A 20,432-nucleotide genomic window follows, 5' to 3' on the forward strand; every position below is an offset into this window, starting at 1 on the left:
ATGTTCAACAATTTGCCAGAGCTCATTTGGTTAGATTTTGTGGGCCCAATCTTACAATATCTATGGATAAAGTCAGACAATCATGGTCAATTTCTAATTTGGTCATTCTCACTAAATCCCAAATCTTCCACTGCGTATGCGTTTTCACAACTAACCAATTGTACTTGCTCTCTAGAGAGTGGCAAATATGAGTTTTCAAGAAAGCCAGTTTTCTTCGCATATTGATTAGCCTATAAATAACTACAAAGATTTGTTCCAGATGACATACACGCCTCATATTGTGCACAATATCAATCATCCTAGATGGTGGGATTTGCCATCCTTTATCTAGTATTTAACATAATCTGTTATTCTTAAAGGATTCTCCAGCCATTGCATTTAAGGTACATACTGTAATAATCACTTGGTATTAGCTCGATGGATTAGGAATCGTATATCATATTTTATTTAGTAAAGACTCTAGTACTACAAGACTAATTTTCCACCCAACAATTTAGTCTGTGATTGATGAAAACAGATAGTTTAATTAGGTAAAAGAAACACTTTTTACTAACTATAAAACAAATGAAAATGACAGCCCCCAGGTTACTGCCCAACAAATCTGTTGGGTAGAGGAAACTTCTAATCTTGACATATGCAGAACAGCTCAAAGATCTACTCTGTGAGCCATCTAAGTGGTTTCTCATCCTTAACAATACTGGACAGTACTGCACTGATGAAGGGTCTTTGCCGTAGCGGCCTCACAAGTTCATAATTATAAATGACATAGTGAAGCCCAAGGGTCTGCTCCCCTCGCCAACTATTACACTTCTAACATGAACGTCACTGTGCTAGTGACATTTACGCTTCCTTGTCCACCCCAAGGATTCTCGCCATTATGCTGACACCACTCGCTAACCAAGAGAGTGTGCTCACCTAGCAAACCCCAGGCCCCTAACCATGAACAACACTGCATCTCTTAAGAGTGGATGCCACACTTTGCCTTCCTGATGAATAATCCAATCTTCTCTATCCACAGCTTTACTGCAGATGCCAAGAAGAAGCGCCATCCATTTGTGTATCTTCCATTTGGTGCCGGGCCCCGGTGCTGCATCGGTGTCAGGTTGGCACTTTTGCAAGCAAAGATCACCCTTGTGCGGGTCTTGCAGAAGTACAGGTTTGAATGCTGCCCTCAGACCCAGGTTAGTTCCATGCTGGCAGCTATCCATGCTTCTATGTGGAGTTCCTAGAGGAATATCTGTTTATAGAATGCATATTTCTTTTACCCCTCTTGAGGAGATCGGGTCAGAGGGGGGAGGCCTTACCTTAATACAACTGACACTTGGCAGAAGCTAATATAAGGATTTGAATTATGCCATTTTCCTTCAGATTTGCAACTTTTTTTAACAGTACATTTGGTCATTCTATATTACCAAGCATGTTCGCTACCTTTCCATTCCAAAGGCACTGAATGTACACTGTTTCAATGTTTATTAGAGAGAAACATTCGAAGAAACTCTAAAGTGTTCAAGTCTACAGTACATTTTAAAATATCATATTCCTACCATGATTTTCATCACATTTTCTCCGCTGTGATCCATTTCCTATAAGCATTTATCCAGGAAAAGGGAGTCACTAGAAGGAGATTTTGTTAATTGAAAGACACCCTGCAAGGCTCCATTCTGATTTTTTTCCGCTAATCTGTAGACTCTCTGTTGCCAAAAGCTACAGCATACAGATGAGTTTTGTAGTCTGCCAGGGCCGTTATGGCTGGCAGATGCAGTAAGGGGATTGTCTATATTGTGGTTTGGGATATGACATAAGTTTAACCTATTACAACTAGGATATATGTAGGCTTTCCTATTTCAGTTTCTATTTTTGGTAAATTCTGGTGGTTTTTTTTCAGTGTTTTCAAGTGATTATAATACCTTTAAAAACTGTGGTTATCAGTGGTTACACATGTTCGTACCATTGAAAACAACAGAAACAGTGTTTTACAGTGTTTATGGAACGTTTTGTTTTTATTATTGCTTGCTTTCTGCACTGAAAGTGCATGGTATGTAGACCGTGTATGTACAGTGTATATGAGGTCCATTCTCAAGGAGATGTTTCACATGTACACCAATTATGCTGAACATTGGCAGGCAAGGGTGTTGGCAGACTCTAGTTTTTTTATTATCACCTGTACAGCAGTTCTGTTTTCTTGTAAAATTCTAAGCATGCAGTAGAGTGTATTTTTTCACATCACTATCAATATGAAACCAAAGATCCTCACATTTCTTGCCTTTAGTATCATCACTCACCAAAAGTTCTGTAAATGGGTGCCACATGGATAATATAGTATTCACAGCCCCTTGTACTGAGAACCATCAGCTAAGTTACACAGTTGGGATGACTCTTTCTTTGATGCCACACAAATCACAAAATGAGAAATATTTTTATTTAGTTCCTGCTCATAACAAAACTGTGCACCAGAATGGACTAAAAAGTCAATAGCATTCTTCATTAACTGAAGACTGTAAAGATGCTTTCAGCATACCATCTAACAAGTAGCAAGGATTTCTTAAAGGGAAGCACTTCAGCTCAGCTATCGATTTTGACAGGCCATCACACAACTTTTTTATAAACATAGCTAAATCATTGCAAATACAAACAATATCACTCCAATCTTTGTTGAACTTGGAAAGAACATTTTTGCAGCAGCATTCCAAGTGACACTGGGTTCTATGTTTTCCAAAAGTCTGGTGTTATGTTTTCACCAATATCCCAGATGCTTTGTGATAGCACTCTTTTCACATATTCTTGTCACTATACCTTGCATTGAATGTTTAACCTCTTCGATGCGTCGGACGGGCCCCAGCCGTCCAAACCGCTCATGCGTACATTTTTTCAGCACCGCGGCGGAATGTCTGCCACGGCGAAGAGGTAAAGCCTGAGGTGTTGGCACTTCACCTATGATCAATACTGACTCACTAGAAACTGGGGGCTGATGTATCAAGGATTTTACTCATTCTGGGTAAACGTGATGGCACACATTGGGGAAGATTCTTATGAAACCAGCCATTTTACCTATCAGTGAAAGAATCAAAAGCAGCAAAAATATCAAATACAATTTTGATATTTCCTGATTCTCTACCTTTTATAAAATAATTAAACAAGACCTAAAACATGCTTCTGAACCCTACATCTTTAGACCAAAGACCTCAAAACTGAAAAAAGCAAAAGGAAGAAGAAAGGATATTTTAATAACATCCATCAACAACAAAACTTAAGCAGAATAATGTTAGCCCAGTATTTCTTGCTTCTAGCTTGCGTAGCAAAGTTACATTGTATTGGTCCCTACAGGCAGAAATAAAATGACTCCTTCACTCTCCTTTTCCTTTCTTTCAAATTCCATTTAGTTTGTGATTGTGCAGGTGTTTTTTCAGTGTTTATATGTTTACACTGGTGAGGGCTATATCTCTTTCAGTGGGGTTTTATCCTTGGGTAATAGGCAGCCAATGAATACAGAAAAGGGAGAAATGCAGGCCTGTCAATGAAGAGAATATATGAATCCCTTTTCTGTATTCATTGGCTGCCTATTACCGAAGCTCATCATATTGTGTCTAGTCTACTACCCCCTGTTTTATCAGATGCAGTATCTTTCTTGTCCGGTTCCAAGCTTTCTGTATCCTAACATTCCATGCTGCAGGGCCACTCTTCCTTTTCTTTAGCATCAACAACACATCGCTCATTTTCCTATAATCCATGTTTTGTATACAGTACCTTATTACCCATCCCAGCCCCTGCAAGCATTTAAATACGTCATACTCCACATTTGACCATTCTGCGCCCCAGACCATAGCCTCTCAGCCTAAATAAATCACAAGCCCTGTATTTCTGGTTTGTACATTACAAGTCTGGCATTACTACAAATCTGTGTACCCACCTTTCTTCCTAACAGAATGCATACATTGCTTCTAGCTATAACAAATTCCTAAATGGCCTTCTTTTTTAATTACCACTCCTGACACATTTATTTTAACCAAGTAATGTACCTATTTACAACACCCATATTTATGTGCGCCAGGCCCAATCTTGCCTGCATTTTTAATGTTATAACCTGTATATTCTAACTTTGGACAACCTTGGCCCCTTTTACATAGCCTTTGTATATCCTGGAAGCCTTACTGTCTCCTGAGATACCAAGGCCAGATGTATCAACGCTTTTTTGCGATCGCAAACGGGGCGATTCGCAGAATTGGCCCATTTGCAATCGCAAAAAGACGTTTAGCAATGTATGAAACATTTTCAAATCGCAATATGGGTAATCGCAATTATTTGCGATTACCTAAATTGCGAATGCAGTTAGGGAATCGCAATATGAGATTCCCTAAACGCAATTCTTGTGGACATCGCAAATTGCGATTTAGCATTAATGAATCGCAAATTACCACCAAAATCTAGTTGGAGGTAATTTGCAAATTCCTAGAAAAATGCACTTTTTAGCATTATTCTAAGTGCCATGTAGCGTACGTACATGCCCTTACATAACATAACATAACATGTGTATTTGTAAAGCGCACGTTCACCACTATGGGTATCTTGGCGCTGAATAACAGATGTTTGTTGTTACCCAAGTCAATGGTACTAATTTCATCGACCTCAGATGGATGAAAGGCTGAGTGGACCCGCCGGGATTCGAACCTGTGACCATGAGGTTGAACACAGGCCCCTGCAGTGGACGCATTAGTCCACTGAGCCACCTGACCCGGCCCTAAGGGCATGTATGTGCGCTATGTGCGCTACATGTGCACACATGCATATTTCAGGGGTGCAACAGGGTGTCCTTTTGGCACCCTTGCGCAATTTGCAAGTACCTATTGGGTACTCGCAAATTGCGCATGCAAGTGCACTTCATTCCTATGGGCCTCTAGACCCATAGAAATTAATGGTAAGCCATAACTTATTTGCAACTCACAATTTGCGAGTTGCAATTAAGGAATGCCTAGGAATCGCAAAATATTTGCAGAAACCCACATTCATTGCATTTTGCGAGTCTATAATAGCGAATCGGTAAAATTCGCTATTATAGACACTCAAAATAAAAATTTTATACATCTGGGCCCAAATCCTTTAGGCAAGCACCTATCGCTAGCTTTTTAAGATATTGTGTATAAGGGTCAGTTTCTATGTCTTACATTACGTCCTTTGGCCTTCAGTTTTCAAGCCTTGCACAGCTACATTTCTACACCAAAGGCTCGATATTTCACACCTTTCTATGTTCCAGACCCTGTGCCCCATACTTTCTGATTCTCAGATCATGCATCTATTAATTTGTTTTATAAAAGACCTACTTGAAGTCATACATACATTTCATAGTGGACCCTGTATCTGCTATCCATTCAACATTTTTAATATATTAGTATTCCGTGCCTCCCTCTTTCTCAAGCTATCTTCAGTTTACTTTTTGGCACACTATACTTACTAGCCCAAAGCATTCAATATCTAAACCCTGCTTCAGCAGTCACGCATCTCCTTTCTTACTACATTCAAACCCCTCTATCCACTATGTTTTGTAGCACGCATCCTATATATACCTCCTCTACCCATGTAAAGCCCTACTGTCACTGACATTCTAGTTCAGCTGCCTTGTTTCTTTTACATTTATTTCCACTAATCCCCTTCCCTTTCTCACATCAGAGGCTCCATCTTCTTTGTTCTTCAGTATATCAGACCAGATAGACCTGTGTTTTTATATCTTGGACACAGAGTTTGCTGCCCCTTTCTATCACATTGTTTCACATTAATGGAGTATCTTGCTCTTGCAAGACATTCTAATGTAGCTCCCCAGTTATATAGCCGAAAATACTTACCACTGTTGTCCACCAGATTGGATCACGAAGGGTATTCTGGGTATTCTGCTACTGAATGGAAATTGACGATACCAGATACACAATTACTTTTGGCCCTTCACACACATCCAATTCTGTAATGAAAAACGCACTAAGCCACCATCAAAGATGACAGGAGGTGAATGCTAGATTGAACCTTCTAACAGGAAACCAGTTGCCTGACACTCCATAATGCCATTTTGCTAGGGCATACAGAAAAGGTGATGGGTGGAATGCGATAATTGATCTCAGTCACTGGTAATTAGGCAGGCTGCATGCATCACAGTCCATTGGTATTTTACCCACCATACCAACTCAGTTTGGATGCAACCATTATGCAAATCAGTCTTGACCCTGCTCAAATAGGAACAGTCCAGCCCAAACTGCCAGGTCAGGTCCTCCCTGAACTGGACCACAAGCAACCTAGGACTGTTTTCACCCATGGAAGCACAGATTAGGGGCCCTATTAGGATGGCGGACGGACCTGCGTCAGTCTGCCACCCCAGAGGTGGAGGGACCGTCTGCAGGGTAGGCGGGGGTCCCTCCGTGCGAATTAGGATGTGATCCCCACCCTGGCGGTCACATCCTGTATTTTTAACATTGCGGCGGGTGCTGCTTGAAGCAGCGCCCGCCGCAATGTTAAAACTGCATGCAGTGCATTTGCATGCACAAATCGACAGGCACCGCGCTGTGCCTGCTGCTTTGTGCATGCAAATACAGGGGGGTACCATAGGTACCCCCCATGTGCACCCCCACATCCCCCTTCACCCTGGGGGCCCGCAACGGGCCACCAAAGAAAAGACCGTATGCCTTATCCCGTATGAATATCCCAATGCAAATCCTAATATGGCTGGCAGTGTCTGATAGACACCGCCACCATATTAGAGCTTTTCCGCCGCGGTCTTGCGGCGGAAAAGCGGCGGACGGTCTCACCGTCCGCAGATGACCCCCCTGCCATCCTAATCTGGCGGGGGGTCTTTTCTGTCAACGCAGCGGTGAATCTGCATCCTCCGGGCCGGCAGTGGCTTTCGCCGGCCCGGAGGATGCGGATTCACCGCAATCCTAATCGGGCCCTAAGATTGTATCCAGCCTTCCTGGCGGAGACTGACGGTGTCAGCCATCTAGTTTATACTTCGTTCAGGCTGATCAAGTCCAATTTCATTTACAGAACCAGGTAACAAGATAGTGTGCATATAGGGATAGTGGATCTAATTTCCTACTCTGTCTCTAATATAACAAAATAACAAACATCTGGAAAGTGAATATATTTATCGGGTCACATATGCTGTTCAAGTTCAAGTCCAACATACAGTGGGGATAGTGCATACAATTGAGGGATCACATTTAATATTCTAACTCCAGTCTAACAAACATTGAGGAAACTCCATAAATTTGGGAGAAGGGGATTGAAAGTGTCAGATTTACTATATCAAACCTTGAGGAAAGAAAATACATTTGGGTGGGGGTTGCGGACGGGGCTGCCAGATTTGCTGGTCAAAAGCCAATCTAACAAACATTTTGGAAAGTGCAAACAATGGGCAGGGGGGTCAGATTTACTATTTTAACTGTAGCCTTACAAACATTGGGAGAATGTGCATTGTTAGATACCGTTCTGAGGGGGTTACAAAGCAAGCAGGGGCTATTGAGCATCAGAAATGGGTTCTGGGTTTGTTTGCTTCTGCTGTACCGGGGTCAGTTTTACTATGACTCTACAAACTGGGCTATGTACAACCTCTGCAGCACCTGACTCTCAGTGGTAGCGATGGTAAGCAGTCATAGACTTCTCAGGGAGACACTGTTAGGGCGCTTCAAGCACAGAACTTAACCAGAAGCCATCAATACAGTAGTTTATTGTCCAGACCAGTGCTTACTTTTTATAGGAAGATAGTCCTTTTGTAGGCTCAAAAAATTAAATACTACACACTAAAATATACACCCACAAAACCGATTGGTGCTGGGACACTTTCCAAGGGATCAGGGTTCCCTCCTTCCTCCTTGCCTCTTTTTCCTAAACTCAGGGTTGGGTCTAATATGCTGGATTGCAAGCCCAGGTTCAGTGTTACCCACTTCTTTTAGAGTTTGTGCGCTCAGATAACCATTTCAGTTTCAATGTTCATATCTCACCAATGAAAGCTCTTCGGAAGGTCCAGTCACAGCTGGGGCCCGTAGCACATGACTGCTTCCCCCTCCCTCCGCTGGGAGGAGATGCGCTGGCTGAGAGTGCTTCAGTACTCTGCTCCAGTCATGCGAAGCAGTGGTGGAGGCCTCCACCCACAGTCTGTTTTGGCAGGCCGGCCCTGCATTGTAGATTTTCTCTGCCTGGTCCCAGGCCCGCTTCTAGATGTAGGGTGAGTTGCTGGGTCAAAGGTCAAATTGAGGCAACAGGCACTTCTTTGGCTCATAGTGATGTGACAGTGGCTCAATCTGCATTGTCCAGAAAGTCATTATAGCGGTGCAGTCCTCTTCCACCACAACTTCAAGACTTGCCGTGGCCTGTGCCACTTGGCACACTGTTTAAGTTCACAGTGGCACAGTCCACTTGGGTACTCTTCATGGCAGTGCCACTGTGCTGTCTGCTTCACAAATACAGTGGTTCAGTAACTGTGGTTACACTTATGGGTGGTGACTCAGTGCAGCATGCTCAGGAACAACTACAGCGTTACAGCAACTTGTGCGCTTGGGCACACCTTAGGGCAGTGTCAAGGTACAGGCTACTTGGGTAACACTGCCTTCACTCCGGTCCTAGGAGTAACACAGATCACTCTCACTCCACTTTCTCTTGGTGGACAGACCCTCAGATCCAGGATCAGCTGTTTCCGCTAACTGTACTCTGAGGAGCACTCCCTTCCTTTGTCAAAGAGAACTTGGAACTGGAACAAAAAATGGGTCAGCAGCTTCCACTTTTATACAATCAATGTAGAGAGGAAATTTATATTCGCTCTCTGTACTCTCCACCCTTTCTGTTGAGTGATGCTCCTCACAGCAGTACAATGTGCCAAGGGGATGCTGGAGTCCTACACACCATATTCTATGGTAAAAGTGTATCGGATATCAGATTGTGTTACCCTAAAGTGACATATCAAAAACGATGTTGTGAAAAATAAATTCAGAGTGAAAGGGCCTGAAAGCAAATTCCAGACCTCAAAGGAAATAATACAGTAGACAAATAGTTGTGATGTAGAGACAGTCACGTGCCAAGAAAGTGGGATATATTTTGAAAGGATCCGATGTGTACCTCTCCTATCATGGTCTATGTGTGGATTTAATCACTTAATTATGAAGTAGCCTGAAAAGTTGTGGATGATTAGAAACCTCAACTAAAAGATATAAGGCAAAAATGATGCTTTTAGATAAAGAATGCTTACTTCTCTGGGATAAAGGAGTGGAAGGGATGTCTGTACCAGCCATAGAATGTGTTAGGGGTCTATACAGGTAGACATGTAGGAGTGAAAAGTCAGAAAAAGGTAAGATAAACCACCTTCGTTTATTGTAGTTAGGCAAACACTAACTAATTTTAGTTGGCGCTGTCATAGGCGTTGTGCTGTAGAAAGTTAGTTCTCAGCAATTCAGTCTGTTATAAGCCGAAAATGGAGCAGGTCTGGTAAGCCTGGTATAAAAGAATTTTAAAGGGTACATCTGAAATAGTGGTACGCGAGAAGGGGTTAGAAACAAAGAAGCCTATGACAGGGACATTTATCTGGGGATTATAATCACTTTAGTTGCACAGTAACATGGGAAATTTGGAAATAGCGTTAAAAATGATACACTGCTAGTAATAGTCCATAGAACGTAGTTCGTTCATTGAAAAAACTAGCTTAATCATATTTAGCAGATATCCTAAGTTGTTGCTTAGCCAGAGTCCCTAAAAGTAGGAAATGCTGTTTGTGAAATTAGTAAAAACAGAGTAAACTAGAGGAAAGTGAGAAGGTTAAAGAATTGAGTGATTAGCTACTTCAGGCATGAAATTGAGAAATAACTGGATGGAGGAAGCAACCATGTTAGAGGAAAAGAAAGAAACAGACAGGTACTGACTTCTTCAGCTGCGATTGGGAGGGTCGGTTCCAGAAGCAGTGGGGAAAACAACAATATAATGTGCTGAACAGGAAGTGCAGGATGGAGGAGTAAATGAAGTTTTATGGGTAGACTTGGCCAGGCACCATATTGGAAGGGTCTGACCTCAGTGTGACAGAATTTGGAGAGTCTTGAAGCTGTATTCAAAGTTAAACAATCCACAAGTATTGTATCAATTTATGGCTAAATTACATAATGGGGTTAATATGATTTGAATCTTTGTAATAAAAAGTGAAAAAACTAAAGTAGAAGGGCAGTAAAAAGGGAATGAGACAAAGTGAGTAAAGAAGAGATAAGGATATATCTGTTAACAGCAACAATATGTGTGTGAGACTAGCTGGCTTTATGGTAATAGTAAGTGTAATCCTGTTGATGTTGTGAGATAAGGGATACCAAAAGTATAAAAGGAACCAGACTGTGAAAAAATATTTACAAAAAAGAGAAGCTCAGAGAATATAAGGGTGGTCGTCTATAGAATCAAGACAGTTAAAAAAAACTTGGGAGAAGAGACAATAAAGACCAAGAATGTTGACAGAAACTGTATTGTTACTCCATGGAGTATGATTGAAGCATGATTCTGGTAATGAGAACCTTACTTGCGAGTAGAGCAAATGTACATGATTGTGAAATACAGGAAACAGGACCTTGAAACTAGTAGAGGGTCAAGTCTTATTGGTTTTTGGGAAGGAAAAGTGGGGGGTGAACACAGAAATACTCCACGTGTATAGGCTAAAAAGGTGTGGCATGATAATTCAGTCGATTGATGATAACAAGAATAAGTTGTTGCTGTATATTGTAGAAAACCAATAAGTACACAACAGTTGAAATGTCCAACAAGATTGAAGAAAGATTGAATAATATCAAGTGATAGGGAGTGAACTACTAGTCCTAAAATATTGAGAGACTCGTATACAAATTGGAGTTACAGAGGCATAGCATAATGGGACTAACCCATAAGAACTTAATGTAGTTCTCGATCATGATTGATACCTCTGTCAACCGATCTGAATTTTACACTCTATTTTGCTTCCATCCTGCATAACATAAGAGATCTATATTAAGAACAGGACCACCTGCTTCACTGTAAGGTTCCTTGGGCAGGGCAAAGCTATCATTAGAAGCATAATCCTTATCTTTCCATAAAAACTCATATGCCTCATATCCACACATCATAAATGTATGACCCAATGGGGTCTTTTTTTTAATATAGTTATCATTTCATTTTTATTTTCAATAAATAATTCTATCATTTGATCAATTATTTCTCAATGTCTATCGCTAGGTTTCATAAACATAGGCATTTGTCCTAAGTATTCTCAATACAGGTCTACATGAGAAACGTACATAATCAATTAAAAAGTTCCTAATTCAATACACCTTCATACTACATCCCTTCATACACCCAAAACACTTTTCATACATCTATACACATACTAAAACATTGTCTTAGAACTATATCAAAATTGATCTTGAGCATTTTCATAAATTCATTCAATATTAAAAAATTTCGCAATTTTTCTTAATCTGTTACTTCCTCTATAAATTCAAGTGTGGTGGCAAAAACTATATTTTCACACAGTGTTGTGGCTTAGATGCAATGTCTTCAACGCACGTTTTGGCATCATTTGCCTTCTTCAAGAATGCCACATTTCAAGACCCCACTCTTGTTCTCATGACCATCTGAAAGGGCGACATGTCAAACTCTGTATACTTGATACAGAATTCAGTCACAGCCTCCAAACAGGGTAGGGGGAGTTGACCAGCAGGGTCCTAGCTGCACAATTATCCAAGTGCAGATGAGACTACTCGTCAGGGTTTCTTTAGTGGGAAGCAAAAAGCCTCCAAAAGGTACATAGAAGTTCAGATTACACTCCCTTAGATTGCTTAATTTTCTAGCTAAGGGCATGTATGTCTGCAACATGTGCACCCATGCACAATTGAGGGGTGCAAAAGGGTGTCAAAGTGACACCCTGCCACCCTTCAATGTTTCCCCCAATTACCGAATCGGTATTTACCGATTCGGTAATTGATATTCATTCCTATGGGCCTACAGGCCCATAGGAATGAATGGCAATTACCGAATCGGTAAATGCCGATTCGGTAATTACCGAATGTTACCGATTCTGTAATGAAATCGGTAAAATTACCTAAATCCCGATTGCCAGTTCTTAAATACCGAATCGGTATGATTCGGTATTTAAGAATCGGTAATCTGGGATTACCTACATCGGGCCCCTAATGTTTTCCCTCCTGCTATTTTTATGTACTCCAAATATAACCAAGGGAAGGCTTACCTCAAATTTTCAATCCAGGATTTTTAAAAATGCTTTACCCACTTCTAGCCAGAAGAGCTGGATGGCTGGACACTGCCAAAAAAGGTGTATGTCGTCTGCATTTTCCAATTGGCATTTCGGACAACAGCTTCTTCTAGTACCTCCCACCTTAGTGAGTTTCTTGGGAGACCAGTAGGCTCTGTATAGGGTGAACAAGTAATTCCTCCTAACTGAAGCAGAAGTTAATGCGGCCCATAATGAAGCAGCAGATACTTGCCATAAATTTTGGATATCGCAGTCCGGCATGTCCAGCTTCCAGATTTCTTCAGCTAAGATCACATCATCATCTCCTTGAACTAATACCCAATACCACTTGGAGACCTCCTTCTTATAATTTTGTGTTTTAAATAAGTCCTTCTCTGCCTCCAAGTCTGCCCCAAGGTTTGACTGGGTTCAGGACCAACTAACCAACTGGTAATACTTAAATCTGGATAACTTTAAATCCGTCCTCTGGCTTAGTTCAGTCCATGTTAATATCGTGCCTTCCTCCATAAGTTGGCCCCATGTTAACAAACCTGTGTTTACCAAAGGCGAAGCTAGACTATCCATCATACATGGTGGGGTTCCTGGGGATTTCCAAATTGGAGCCATAGAGCTATAGTAAGGAATCCCTAGAGTCTTTTTGACCTGGATCCAGATTTTACAGGCTGCAATTAGTGTCTTAATTTTTTTAAAGAATTTTGCATGGGCAAATTTAAACAGAAATTCTTTGCTTTTTTCTCCTAGGATGCTTATGAGAGCCCTATATCTCATTGGAATATCCTGGGGGGTCATCAGTAATCGCCTGGTGTTTTTTAAAAAGAAAGCCCAATAATACAGTTGGAAATCTGGAAGTGCTATGCCTCCCTCCAGTTTTTTCTTCCTACGTTTTTTCCGGGAAATTCTCACACTTTTGCTCTTCCATATAAAACTGCTAAGTTGCCCATGAAGATTTGTAAACCAGGCAGGCCTAAAGAGCAAAGGGAGAATGTTAAATATAAATGTAAATTTAGGGAAGATTGTCATTTTTACTAAATTAGCTCTTCCTAAAATAGAGAGTGGAAGGAGATCCCAGCTTTGCAAAGCTTTCTGGTTTCTTGCATAAGTCAAGTATAGTTTACCAATGCCATGTGCTCCAGATTTTTTGTTACTCCTACCCCTAAATATCTAAACTCAGTCTTATCTAGATGTTTAAGGTGCATGGGGATGGGATTGTTCCATGACATAGTCTCGGTCTTGTCTTCATTGATTAGGTAGCCCGAGATTCGCCCAAAGCCTCCCGCTAACTCCATAACTACTGGCAAGGCTGTTCCCAAGTTAGCTGTATAAACTACCAGTTCATCCGCGTAGAGAGCTTCTTTTATATACTACTCCCCTTATTGAAATGAAAAGGATTATTTGATCTGCTCTTATTTTCCTTGCCAAAGGTTCAAAATACAAATTAAATAGTGACAGCAAGAGTGGTTTGTTTATCCGAAAGTTAGGAGTTAAATGACCATTAATCAATAATTTTGCTGTAGGGGAAGAATATATGCCTTGGATAGCCTGAAGGAAGTTACCTCCAAGAGCGTTTTGTTCTAGCACCCCGTATAAGTAGGGCCAACTCACTCTGTAAAATGCCTTAGCAGCATCGACCATAATAACCGTTAAGGGAATCCCCATTACCGAAGCTGCATCTATCGCACACACTAGATCTTGTGTCAAGTCTGAGAGCTGCCTTCCCTTCTTGAAACCTTTTTGCTTTATACCTATTATATCTCCTGAAATCTTATCTAGTCGTCTAGTCAGAACCTGTGAGTATATTTTATAATCTGCATTTAGGAGTGAGAGAGGTCTGTAGGATTCACATTTTTTTGAATCCTTATCTGGCTTGAGAATTAAGGTGATCACTGCTTCACTCCAAGTGACAGGAATCGGAGTTTGATATATCTGTGGAGCGCGAAACGCGTCTCAAGGTTTATGACTGCAATAAACCTCGCTCTTTTGGCTTAACGAACCTGGTACCCTGTGTTATTTATGCGAACTTAGTGCTCGGCGGCACTCCGTTTTTTGTATATATATATATACATATATATTACGCTCAAGGTAGAATCCTTACCTTCTCCAAAAAATGTGATGGTCCACGCAAGGCTGCTGACAAAATGAAGAATACTGGACCGGTTGAACAGCCCCCAACATCTGAATCATCAGCTACCGAGGAGGAAACCGAGGATGAGAGACCAGGGTCGAGTAATGCAGGCGACAAGACCCCTTTTCAACGGGAATTCGACCTTATCCGTCGCACGTGGCTGAGAGGGGGCAAACTCAAGCCACCAGAAAACGACGGAGAACAAGACGAGGCGGCTGGCAGAGGACGAGGAAGGGGCAAAGCAACATCCCAACCATCCCAAGTGGCCCGCAAAAAGAAGGGGAAGAGGTGGTAGACATCAGCCCTACCATTATCAACCTAACGGACAAGGTGTTAACAAAAGAAGAAGAGGAAACCTTACAATTGGGGCTCAGCTTTTGCCCTCACAAAGGACTAGAGTATACCCAAACCCGAATTGACCTTTTCAAACTAACCCGCAAGCTAAAACTACACAAATTTCACAAAATGAAACCCCAACTTGGAGAGACAAAGAAAACAAAAAAGAAAACGACAATCACTGCAACGGATGTTCTGTCCATAAGGGACCTACACACGGCACGAACCTTGGAGGATCTAAGGGAGGAGCAACTGTTTGATGATGCAAATGATAGCCCAGAAACACAAGGGGCACACTACATTGAACAACAATCACCCATCACGGCGTTCAAAGCACCATCCCAGTTTAACCCTCAAATGGCATATGATGCCATAGACACCTTCACAGAAGCAGTGACAAAAGATCTGATGCAACATAGGTTATCCAATTCCAAGAGATTGAAATATAGGAGTAACCTCACGATAGGGCAAAATACGGCTCTGGAGAATCTGAGTACCAACAAAGAGATTATTGTGAAGCCCTCCGACAAGGGAGGCAATGTCGTCTTGTTATCACGCAATCAATACTGTCAGGAATCCTTAAGACAGTTACAAGATCGACTCAATTATGAGCCAATTGATAAAGAGACCTACATCACTAGTATCAAACTCTATCATGATCTCCTGACCAAATGGCGCAATAAACAGATGATAGACATGAATGAATTTCTATTTCTCAGAAACCCGGAACCAACAACGCCCACTTTTTACCAATTGCCCAAGGTACACAAAGATCTATTGTGTCCACCTGGACGTCCGATTGTGTCCTCCAAGGGAAGCCTTACAGAGAATCTGTCTATATACATTGATTCTTTTCTTTCAGATTTCGTAGTTGATCTTAAATCATATGTCAAGGATACCAAAGACTTTATCGGACAGATCGAACAGATCACATGGGACCCTGAGTACTTATTAATAACCATGGATATTGCCAGCCTGTACACCAGTATACAACACGAACATGGGGTGGAGGCTGTTAGATATTTCCTTGAAAAAAGACCAGCAAAATATCTGGAGCATGGCAAAATGTTATTAGAATGTCTGAACTTCTGTTTAAGAAATAACATTTTTCTTTTTCAGGATGATCTATACCGGCAAACCAGTGGTACCGCGATGGGAACCTGCTTCGCCCCCAGCTACGCAAATCTCTTCGTTGGCTGGTGGGAGGAGCAGGTGGCCCTATCGGGGCAAAATCGAAAATGGGCCAAATATATTGTGGTCTGGCGTCGATACATCGACGACCTCTTCCTAGTGCGGAGAGGCTCCTCCACACAGGCAGAGGAATTTATCGAGGACATCAATTTGAACCAGTTACATCTGAGGTTTACCTCTGACATAAGTAGGACTGAGGTACACTACCTTGACCTAAGGGTTTTTGTCAATCAAGGGAGGTTAGAAACAGCCCTATATAGAAAACCCACTGCCGGGAATAGTATTTTACATGCCGGCAGTAGTCACCCTCCCAGTCTTATTCGCAGTATCCCCTACGGCGAACTGTTAAGATTACGACGGAATTGCTCTCTAGAGAGAGATTTCGTCATCGCAGCAAGGGGATGCATTGCTAGATTTCTGAACAGAGGATATGATGAAACACTGCTGAATGACACCTATAATAAGGTACTGAGAATCCCCAGAAAACAACTTCTAGTCCAAACCATGGAGACTAAGAAAGATTCAGAGATTACAGGTAAATTTCGAATGGTCACAACCTATTCTGCTGAGGCCAATCAGTTGAGGAAAATACTCACCAAAAGTTGGCACATATTACGCACAGACCCCGTGATAGGAAACGATATCCCCGACAAACCTCTCCTCACATTTAGGAAATCGAAATCCCTTAGGGACAATCTGGTACAAAGCCACCTTAAACCGATTGAGCAAAAATCGAGTGGGAAACTGAGAGATATGAAGGGCTTCTATCCATGCGGAAAGTGCCGTGCCTGCGAAAATAGCAGAAGGACATTGAAATACAATGTTCCTGGTTTGAGTCAACCAAGGCCAATCAATAAATTCATTACCTGTACAACTCCTTACGTTGTATATTGTCTGGTCTGCCCATGCGGACTTCAATATATTGGCAGCACAATAAACAACGTCAAACTCCGAATACTTGAACATCAGAGAGCAATAACTAACAAGGATGCAGCTTATCCTGTTGCTCGTCACTTTGCGAAAGTCCATGGTAGTGATAGAGAATTGCTAAGGTATTTTGGTATCGACCATGTACCCTTGCATCCTCGAGGAGGAGATAGACTCTTGAGTCTCCGCAGATTAGAGTCCAGATTTATTATAGATCTGCAGACCAAGAGCCCCTTTGGGCTAAATATCGGGGAGGAATTTACAGTACATCTAGGTCGCTAGCAAAAGTGGGATATAGAGAGGGTAGAATAACATCTAATCAAAAGAAACAAGGAGAATAATGATAAATGAGTATTCTTACGCATGTTATTAAAAACTACATGAGTTAATTCTCCAATCGCCCCCTTCCACCTAGTTATGACCAAACGATAGCAATGTTGTACATTGTATGTATTATACCTCGGAACTATATACTGAAAACTATTATTTGGTTCTATATTCTGGTTCAGTTTATGATCGATAATGATCTGTTCATATAATGTGATTTCTGATTTTGATTCTGGTTTTCTGATTTTCGATCCATGATGGGTCTCTCGTATAAGTTCAAACATCCTGTAAATATGTCTATTGTAAACAATCCCTGTGGTATATATTTCACAAAAGCTGAAGGAATTTTTGAACTTTTGATGCAATCTTTGCAATTTATGTTTCCATATGTAAATATATTTCTCTCTTATACACTCATCTTTTCTAAATTTAGGGTAAGACATGCATTAGCTTGATATTATGAATTGTCTCCGGTAATCTAATATGTATTATAATACCGGAGAAGTGCCGATACACGGCGAGATTTAATTTTTATCCCTGGTGCAAGTCATGCCATGATTGGTCCGAAATCTACGGTGAATTTTTTGCTATCTTTTGGTACTTGTTGGTGTTTACAATGAAATTGGGGGATAAGCCAGTTACAAGCCGATCCTCGGCATAATTAGGCGTTTATTTTTATGCCTTATTTTTTGTACATTTAATTGTTCAGGCAAAAGCGGGTAATGAACCTTGTTGCACATACATACATCTTTCTTTTGAAAACGGTATTATGACGTTTTATAGACTGTGCAATGGCCGCCACGTTATCCCTGTAATGTTAATGAATTAACACCTATACCAATACCATGAGTCCGCCTTCACTTTCTGTGAGGGCGTGTATGAATACAAGCCGCGCGCAGCTTTGCATTGACACTGAGGAAGGACTTTGTGTTTGAAACGCGTCTGTCATCTCTCGCCTGCTGTAAGCCGTAATAAAATCTTTGTTTGCTGTACCCGGAGTGCTTGGAGTTTTCCTTTTGACTGGGGAGGACCACGGAGCTTCCATATATATATATATATATATATATATATATATATATATATATATGTGATGACTGGGAGCACCGTAACTTAATAAAACAATTATTTGCACTTATCTTTGATCCGCGTCCGTGTTTGCAGCCTGGAGAAAATCTGCGCTTTGACGGATTATCCTTGGAATATATATGTATATATATATATATATATCCAAACAACACCTTCGTGAGAAAAGCGCAGGAGCCTCAGTAGGGGACATCAAGGGGGTCATTTATTTTCACAAAATTCGGCGAATGCATTTCGGCATAACAATGCCTTCCTCAGCGCCATAAGAATCCAGGAGGTGTTTCATCGAGGCGCTACCAAGTTCCTGCTGCCTATAATGGCCGTGTGACCCAAGCTCCGCCCATAATGTAATCAGCCCACCTGTTGCAGTTCTTGGCGTAGTCCTTGACTGCAACTCCCAGGATGCAACATCGAGATCCCAGGTGGGTGCTGGCGTGGAATATCAACCCAGTGGTCGGGCGGGTGGCAGGAGTAGCCCAAGATGAATTCTGTATCCCCTGCTTAAGGTAAAAACAATGTGCCTCCTCGGGTCCCCAGACCGCTTTAACCCCATATGTACAGGTCCAAATGTCAGCGGGGGAAAAAATGGCAATGCACTCCACCCAAGACGAAGAACAGTGTCTTCGCAACCGCGTTGTCTTTTCCTGCACAGCGAGGCGGGCCCAGACCATACCAGTCCATAGTACACAAAACGCCGAAGCAGCGCCAGAAGGGTCCAGGCCAACTTGAAAAACGGGGGCTTCCCAATGCGTGTCTGGCAAAACGCAGTAAATGTCCAAACAACACCTTCGTGAGAAAAGCGCAGGAGCCTCAGTAGGGGACATCAAGGGGGTCATTTATTTTCACAAAATTCGGCGAATGCATTTCGGCATAACAATGCCTTCCTCAGCGCCATAAGAATCCAGGAGGTGTTTCATCGAGGCGCTACCAAGTTCCTGCTGCCTATAATGGCCGTGTGACCCAAGCTCCGCCCATAATGTAATCAGCCCACCTGTTGCAGTTCTTGGCGTAGTCCTTGACTGCAACTCCCAGGATGCAACATCGAGATCCCAGGTGGGTGCTGGCGTGGAATATCAACCCAGTGGTCGGGCGGGTGGCAGGAGTAGCCCAAGATGAATTCTGTATCCCCTGCTTAAGGTAAAAACAATGTGCCTCCTCGGGTCCCCAGACCGCTTTAACCCCATATGTACAGGTCCAAATGTCAGCGGGGGAAAAAATGTCAATGCACTCCACCCAAGACGAAGAACAGTGTCTTCGCAACCGCGTTGTCTTTTCCTGCACAGCGAGGCGGGCCCAGACCATACCAGTCCATAGTACACAAAACGCCGAAGCAGCGCCAGAAGGGTCCAGGCCAACTTGAAAAACGGGGGCTTCCCAATGCGTGTCTGGCAACACGCAGTAAATGTCCAAACAACACCTTCGTGAGAAAAGCGCAGGAGCCTCAGTAGGGGACATCAAGGGGGTCATTTATTTTCACAAAATTCGGCGAATGCATTTCGGCATAACAGTGCCTTCCTCAGCGCCATAAGAATCCAGGAGGTGTTTCATCGAGGCGCTACCAAGTTCCTGCTGCCTATAATGGCCGTGTGACCCAAGCTCCGCCCATAATGTAATCAGCCCACCTGTTGCAGTTCTTGGCGTAGTCCTTGACTGCAACTCCCAGGATGCAACATCGAGATCCCAGGTGGGTGCTGGCGTGGAATATCAACCCAGTGGTCGGGCGGGTGGCAGGAGTAGCCCAAGATGAATTCTGTATCCCCTGCTTAAGGTAAAAACAATGTGCCTCCTCGGGTCCCCAGACCGCTTTAACCCCATATGTACAGGTCCAAATGTCAGCGGGGGAAAAAATGTCAATGCACTCCACCCAAGACGAAGAACAGTGTCTTCGCAACCGCGTTGTCTTTTCCTGCACAGCGAGGCGGGCCCAGACCATACCAGTCCATAGTACACAAAACGCCGAAGCAGCGCCAGAAGGGTCCAGGCCAACTTGAAAAACGGGGGCTTCCCAATGCGTGTCTGGCAACACGCAGTAAATGTCCAAACAACACCTTCGTGAGAAAAGCGCAGGAGCCTCAGTAGGGGACATCAAGGGGGTCATTTATTTTCACAAAATTCGGCGAATGCATTTCGGCATAACAATGCCTTCCTCAGCGCCATAAGAATCCAGGAGGTGTTTCATCGAGGCGCTACCAAGTTCCTGCTGCC

At 42.4% G+C, this 20,432-nt stretch overlaps 1 protein-coding gene across 1 annotated transcript in view; it reads left to right on the forward strand.

Moving 5' to 3' along the window:
• TBXAS1 (thromboxane A synthase 1) overlaps positions 1–20,432 on the forward strand; it is a 458,190-nt gene that overhangs the window by 422,541 nt on the left and 15,217 nt on the right. The window contains exon 13 of the mRNA XM_078673199.1: positions 1,019–1,181. Coding sequence (XP_078529325.1) covers positions 1,019–1,181 — 163 coding nt within the window. The remainder of the gene's footprint in view (positions 1–1,018; positions 1,182–20,432) is intronic.

This window comes from Lissotriton helveticus, chromosome 1_1 (assembly GCF_964261635.1).
Source record: "Lissotriton helveticus chromosome 1_1, aLisHel1.1, whole genome shotgun sequence".
In the NCBI taxonomy this organism is placed as follows: Eukaryota; Metazoa; Chordata; class Amphibia; order Caudata; family Salamandridae; genus Lissotriton; species Lissotriton helveticus.